Raw genomic sequence first — 7,747 nt, forward strand, 5'->3', positions numbered from 1 at the left:
AAGTTCACACGGGGCCTTTGGTTCATCTCAGGTAAAGTGCATCAAAAAACATGCCTAGTGATAGTGCAAGTTCCAGTTCAATAGATGTTTTCACTGAATGTGCTTGTAAACCCTACAGACAGATGACATGCTCTGTGTTTTGCCTACTAGTTTGCTATTGGTACCCTTGTTCTTTTAATCGCTCCGTTTCGCTCTGAGCCATATAGTTCCCTCTGAGCCAAATAGCCTATGTTGCCTAAATCAAATTCAAATATTGGATTGGGCAAACATTGAAAAACGATGTCAAAACACCAACCAAAAACTTGGAGTAAAAGTACTGCCAAAGAACGTCGTGAGTGTTTTTGATAAAAAAATAAGAAAATAAGAAAACCACGTGGAAAACATCCTTAATCCCCGTGTCCACAGAGTCCGCTCCAACATTTTCCTCATACAAATGATTGCCGACACAAGACACCTGGCAAAACATCATTCTGTAAAAATAATGTAAAACTGCGGAGGAAGCATTTAAATTGCAGTCATTATCTTTCTTCTTATCAACAGAGTTTTGATTACAATAAAAATAAATTTGAATGCAACCACCATTCTGGCAACACTTTTTTTTGTAAAGGGGGTGGGGGAGGGGCATGAATATTATACTCATGACCCCAACTCCTTTCAGAAATCTGAACGGAAGGTAAAAAATTGCAATTGCAATAGAACAATTTCTATATACTAAAATTCTAGCTTGGCTGCGAGGTTTTGGGGAATAAAACAAATTAATTAATTATTCATCTCTGAAACTCAATGTAATTTATGTTGTTTTATTTCCCTGTGCTTCTTAGCCAAGTACGAATTTTAATATATTGAAATTGGTCCACTGTCAATGAATCAGTGGCTTTAGTAGAATATGATCTAGAGATTATTATAGCCTTTCTATTGATACAAATATCTTTTAGCTAGTTCTCGGAGCTATTTTGTCTTAACGAGTTCCAGAATTCTGATCATGGCAGCCTTGCCACAGCCGCGCGACTGCGTCGGTCAGTTTATATCATTTTCGTTGCTCAGTCATGGAGACGTACTGACCGAACAAGGGAAAATTGGTTATCTTATTTTTTAATACCCGACGGTCTTGGATTTTCTGCCAGGCGCTACGGTGTTTTTTAAAATACACTTGCAATCGCCGTGACAAATTTATATTGGTAAACTGGAAGTACAGTCGAACCTCTTTAAATATTACGGACACCAAAGGGACAAGAATAAGTGTCCGTACTATAGGTGTCCGTTAGAGAAGTACTCTAGGCTTTATATGGATTTTGGTCACTCAGGGACCAAGTGAACTGTCCGTAATAGAGAAGTATCCTTATGGAGAGGTTACCCTGTATTGTATTTTTCAACACATATATGGATTTTCCATTCAAGTTAAATTTCCTTAAATTTCCCATATCACGAACGTTCGAGGTGAAAATCCCCTTAATAAAATTGTAGGGGATTAAGGGCCTTCCGAACAGGTAATTTACCGAAACAATCCGTTGGGTGCCCCTGAACAATATACACATTAAACTTGAAAAACTATCTCAGTAAGGCGGATAAACTTTTTTGGAATTTTGGACAGAAAGGAGGATTTTCTCTTACTTAACCATCTATTAATCATTGCCAGGCAAAATATTTACGATTGCAGAAGCAAACTTATTCACCCGTCGTTGAGGCTATTTATCTCTAAAGTTTATAATATTTATCAAATAGAATTAAGATCAACAAATTCACCAAACATGAATTCAGTCATTTAACCTCAAATGGAAAAATATCACCAGTTTAAGTGCTTCATAGCGGCGCCCATGTCTCTATTTTGTCTGTCTTTATTTTTTGTAAGTAAAGGTTTAGATATACATAGGCAAGTGAAAGTAAACGATAAACGTTGTTCGTTTCTATCTTTTATTTTCACTTGTCTTTATTTTTTTGCCATTTATTTACTTTTGTTATCAATTCTATTGCTACTATTTTGTTTCGCTGCCATGTAACCTTTTATAATGTAAGTAGGTGTAGCGTTTTTTATGTTGTACGATATTTTTATTAAATACATTTTGCATGTGCCACAGTTTGTTACGTAGACGACAGTTTTGTCATAATAAAGAGACACTCTGTTAGCAAGTTCCACGATACTCTTAATGCAGTTGACCTGAAAATATCTCTCACCCTCGAAACTGAGAGCAATGGCCAAATTTCCTTTCTAGACACCTTGATAACCAGGAAGAATGGGGCAATTACTATCGGCGTCTATCGAAAGCCCACACACACTGACAGATACCTGGACTTTAGCTCTCATCACGAATTAAAACGCAAATTAAGTACTGCCTCTACCCTTGTAAATCGGGCAATCAACCTTCCGAGCACCTCTGAAGGAGTAAAGAAAGAGCTGGCCCACGTCTCCGATGCGTTGAAATCAAATGGCTATCCATCAGCAACTATATCGAACATCCTAAAGAAGACTTCGACCCCTGAAATCATCCCTTCCCCTGAAGAGTTAGTGGGAATGTTCTTTAGGTTGATAGACCCACCAGATTCCCAAAATGGCTTTGCAGTTTAACCATACATCAAAGGCGTCACTGAACCACTTACAAGAATTCTTAACAAGACCGGTATCCGAGCCACCACCAGACCGGTCAAGACCCTGCAACAGGAATTTGTGTCTCCTAAATCTAGACCCCCATCAAATCGGCAAACGAACGTTGTCTATAAAATCCCCTGTGCGGACTGCACATGGAGTTACATTGGAGAAACGAGCAGATGTTTACACACCAGAAAAAAGGAACATATTCGTAACACCAAAGTTTTTAAAAGTGGTTCAAACGTTGCCAGCCATGCGTGGCTCGAAGGCCATACTATTGATTTTGAGAATGCACCTGTCATCAACAGAGGCAATTCACGCGTAAGAAAAACGCTGGAATCTTGGCACACTGCGATAACTAGCCAGGCAGACAATAATGCTAAATATCTGCCAAGACAATACTCAATTTTATTATAACTTTATTCATGTCATCAATATTTTTTCTTCACACTAGTATTTCCTTTGTATTATTGTATTTATTCAAATTTGTACGTCATTTTTTCTCACCTCTTTGTATATATATTTCTGCCTTCGCTTTTTACATCTCACTTTTTAAAGATTGCAGACTGGCAATCGAAAGCTCAGTGTTTTTAAACTTTTAACCAGAGAACGTTTTTAGAAATTTTTTTCTGATTATGCCTGGTTACTCATCGATTTAAAAAAAAAAACTGTTAAAGAGTACTCTTGGCCTTGGAAAGGTTCCCCCCCCATAGGAGTGTGTCTGGCATGCAGTCAGATCGTGAAAAGAGTTTTTTAGTGTTTGCCAAGCGGAATAAGTTGATGCGTAAACCTCTTTCCTTTGTTGCTGTATTGTCACGTATTTAACCTTTGTGTCTGTTTCCAAGGTCAGTTTGAAAAAAAAAAAACTCTCAAAGCTCACGGCTGACTGGGCTTGTTAAAGTTTCTGCGGAGTAATCGACGGTTCATCTAATCTGCCACAGTTTACAGAACATATTGCGTAGAATTGAAAGCGTGTCAGGATTACAGCTATTCGAGAAATGAAGAGGAAAAAAATAGCGAGACCTTCGAGTGCTTTGATCCATATCCGGGCGTGCTAGCCGAGATTTGGACCCCTATTCAATCATTCTTACAGTGCTGGTGAATATATAGCCCGTGAAAAGGTGCTCTTATTTATTTCGGCGTGGCAAATCCAGCGAGTGAAGCGAAACAATCAAGAACACCAGCTCGTAGACAGTGAATCCAGGGAGTGAATATACATCCCGGATGCACAAGTGTATTCTAGCTTTGGTTTCGGTCTCCTTGAAAATTCAACGTTCAGGATTAACTAAATTTCTGTTTGTCGGAATGTGTTATTTATGCCCTCCCTCATCTATGCCCGCTTGTGATACCCAGTTTGTCCAATTCCAAGGGGGGAGGGGGGGAGATTCGGAGTCCAGATGCGCTGTGACCAGAGGGCCCATAGGACGAAGTTGAACAAAATGGTAGGTCATCATGTGGTTTAGATCACCTGCTACCGGCCATCATTAAGGATTATACCTCGGCTTGACGTATATGTTGTATCAGGTTGTATCGGCTAGGGTTATCGTTATCCTTCAGCTGGAGATCGCGGTAGAGACGTTTGGCGCAGATTTTGACATCCCGGATATACATCCCAGATGCACAAGTGTATTCTAGCTTTGGTTTCGGTCTCCTTGAAAATTCAACGTTCAGGATTAACTAAATTTCTGTTTGTCGGAATGTGTTATTTATGCCCTCCCTCATCTATGCCCGCTTGTGATACCCAGTTTGTCCAATTCCAAGGGGGGGGGGGGGGGGGAGATTCGGAGTCCAGATGCGCTGTGACCAGAGGGCCCAGAGGACGAAGTTGAACAAAATGGTAGGTCATCATGTGGTTTAGATCACCTGCTACCGGCCATCATTAAGGATTATACCTCGGCTTGACGTATATGTTGTATCAGGTTGTATCGGCTAGGGTTATCGTTATCCTTCAGCTGGAGATCGCGGTAGAGACGTTTGGCGCAGATTTTGACTTTCTCGATGTCCGGGTGGGGAGAGGAGGGGGTTTCTCGTTATTGATACTATGCAGTAGGGTTGACATCTTCATTGACAAAAGATCTTAAGATAAAATAGATCCAAGAGGAGATAAAGCCACATCTCTACTCAAGCTTTTAGTATGCCCGGCCTCGGAGTATGGATGGATGCCGCAATTTTTTTTGTAAAGGAGATTCTGCTCCAGTCCACTCTGGTACTTTTTGATGCACTAGTAGTTCAGTTCATAACAGTGTTTCATTTTTCTATGGATATGCATTACGAGATAAATTAACTGGACGCTTTCGACAAAGGTCTAAAATAACCACAGAATGAAACAAAAGACAAAACCTTTGTATTTCCGACATCTGTTCATTAAGCAAGGATGCAATTACGCACCAATTGTCACTTTTAGCTGTCATTTAACTCAGAAAGTATTTTCAGTATACATCGGGGAAAGTCTGGCTAGAAGAGCCTAATTTTGGATTTTGTTTTCTTCAGCAGACAGTCTCGAGTGAGCATCCTTGGAAGTTAACAGTTGCCCTATCTGATTACGGTAATTTATTACACGTTCATCAACTGTTCAAATTAGCGTCCATCTTGTTAACAGTTTCGTTCGTGATGTGATCGATGATCAATATAGACGGACTGGTATCCCGCGTGGTTTAGTTATAACAGTAATGAATGGGTTTCGGCCGGGCGGGGGGCCGCTTGATCTATCTTTGTCAAGGTTGGTCATTCCAATGCTCTCATCAAGTTCGTATGAGACTGATGTGATAAATTATTGAAAAAAAAATCTTCAGGTCTGCTGAGGCCAAGTCTCGTCGCAGGTTATCACCATCGCGTTTGGATTTTCACTTCATTTCTTTCGCAAAGACGAGGACAGGTGATCGGTGACTTGTCAAAATACATATTAACCGCTTGAGTGAGCAGTTGGCCAAAAACCTGTATTTTTTTTGCTTTGTGAGATTCAATTTGGTGGTATCAATCTGTGTGTGCATGTTATTTTATTGAAAGTCATGGAGCAAGGAACTCCGACGACTGCCTCGTTCAACATCACACCTACCAGTGTACCTACCAGTGTAAGGAGAGCAAGCAGTTATGTCCCTGAACCATTTGGAATGACTGTCATAAGGCTTATCCTTTTTGGCGTGATATTTCTCGCTGCTGTAATTGGTAACTTTTTGGTATTCACTGCTTCGCTTCGAAATCGTCGACTTCGTACTTATAGCTGCTGCCTTATCATGAATCTCGCATTAAGTGACTTTATAAGCATTCTGGGAGTTCCATTCCTGCTTGTCAACGAACAACTACAGCCTACTTGGATATATGGCTCATTTCTGTGCAAGTTTATCAACCCAACTCAAGTAGCCTGTGGATTGGTGACCACGAACGTCCATGTCGCTATAGCAATTGATCGATATTTTTCTATCGTTCGACCATTTCGCTATAGCTCTTCTCGATGCCATTCTCATAAAGGATTTGTAGTAGTGTCAGCTATTTGGCTTGTGGCGGTGGCCTGTTCTCTTCCTGTGTACATCTTTAGGGAGCTGTTCACTTTCGTCACCAAGTCAGGGGTTAAAATGGAGTTTTGTATAGAAAGGTTTCCCTCCATGGGGGAAATAAAATACGGCTGGCGTCACGTCTACTCCGTATCTCTTTTTTTCATTAACTACTTGCTCCCTATTTCAGTTTCAACGGTGCTCTATGGTTACATTTTTCTTTCCTTGAAGAAAAATAAACTGGAGCGGAAAACATTTGTACGGAAGATAAGTCAAAGCAACGGCAATGAAGAAAAAGACTCAAAAGATGACAACAACAGCACTTATCTTGAAAGGCGCTTTATCTTCTTGGCTATTATCATAGTTGTGATATTCATATTTTGCTATTTGCCTTACCAAGTTGTTTTTCTTCTTAGCGAGTTTAACTATGGGGTGAAATGGCCATACTTCCGGATTCTCTTAAAAATTGTCTATTTTTTAACATGGCTACCAAATGCCTTGAACCCAGTTTGTTATGGCGCAATGGACGAACGCTACGCTAGAGCACTCAGAAAGATTTGTTTATCATGCCGCCGAGAAAACTCGAGCAAGGCCAGTCAAACAGGGTCTCTATCCCGGGGACAATCACGCCGACTAACAGAAGAAACGGGTTTTTGAATAACGTATTTATTTTGCACTAAAAAAAAATAAGACTAAACATCATCAGAGGGCACCCAAGATGAATATTTTTTTATTCTTCAAATCGGTATTCCCTTCTCTTTAGATTTTTCGCCCTGTCCTGAAAAAGGTTTGCTTCAAATCCTCATATCAGTTTATATCAATTTATATCATTTCGTTAAAAGGCGTAAATAGCCTGCGGGATTTTATGTCAACCGGTACATACATCTGTATACCTGTCTGTCTTTCTGAACTTTGCCAAGCAAAAGTTACTCTTTTTATTCTACCTTTCGGTTCAAGTAACTATATGTCTATTATTTATTTAGCTGCATGAAGACTTAATTCTTTCGTGATGAATTCACATTGCGTGATCTAAATAAGTTGAATGAATCAAACAAAAGATACAATCGGCTCTGTTTGTAATAAAAATAGCCGATTAAAACCCCGCGGGTTTATTGTGTCAGTCCCCTTATCTATTTATTCTTTATCATTCAAAACCCCCAACATTATTTTTAACTCCGAGCATCATCTTCCAAGTGTGCCAAGCAAAGTTGCAACAAATAACTGGAAGAGCTCTAACTCTACTAGCTCTTAAAATTTGTGGGTAGAATAAGAAAAGTAATGTAAAGCTAATGGAAGTGGAATTTCTTCAGTGGTAAAGATACGAAGTGCTGAATGTTTTTTGTAATTATTACTGTTTCGGCTGTAGATAATCCCGACGTTTACGTGCACATTCAAATCACTGAATTCGAAAGTACTTTTTGTGGTGCTGTTTGCTTTTTTACATCTTTTCCACGTTACACTGTTTCGCAAACTCAATGATCATTCTGCCGACAATCGCAGGTCTTTTTCACTGAGATAGTTGGTTACCAAAGATTAGAAAGCATAAGTGATACGAGAACTTATCACCAAAAATATCTCGGTTGTCTTTGTTTTTTCGCCAAGGAACTATGTGTCTAAAAAATGCGTCATTAACACGGTATCTACACCCTCTTTATAAAACTAAGATAACATT

General features: G+C 39.6%; 1 protein-coding gene across 1 annotated transcript; it reads left to right on the forward strand.

Annotated features, from left to right (window-relative positions):
- The first annotated feature begins 4,329 nt into the window (after positions 1 to 4,329).
- Positions 4,330 to 7,177, forward strand: LOC146464486 (galanin receptor type 1-like). Its single transcript, XM_085129763.1, has one exon. The coding sequence runs from the start codon at positions 5,593 to 5,595 to the stop codon at positions 6,730 to 6,732; it is 1,140 nt and encodes a 379-aa protein (XP_084985889.1). The 5' UTR covers positions 4,330 to 5,592; the 3' UTR covers positions 6,733 to 7,177.
- Positions 7,178 to 7,747: the final 570 nt, after the last annotated feature.

Source organism: Pavona decussata, unplaced genomic scaffold (genome assembly GCF_977016875.1).
Source record: "Pavona decussata unplaced genomic scaffold, jaPavDecu1.1 SCAFFOLD_163, whole genome shotgun sequence".
Taxonomy (NCBI): Eukaryota; Metazoa; Cnidaria; class Anthozoa; order Scleractinia; family Agariciidae; genus Pavona; species Pavona decussata.

What these genes read in the sequence shown, in the direction of transcription:
- LOC146464486 (XM_085129763.1), top strand. Translation starts at nt 5,593, where the DNA reads ATGGAGCAAGGAACTCCGACGACTGCCTCGTTCAACATCACACCTACC.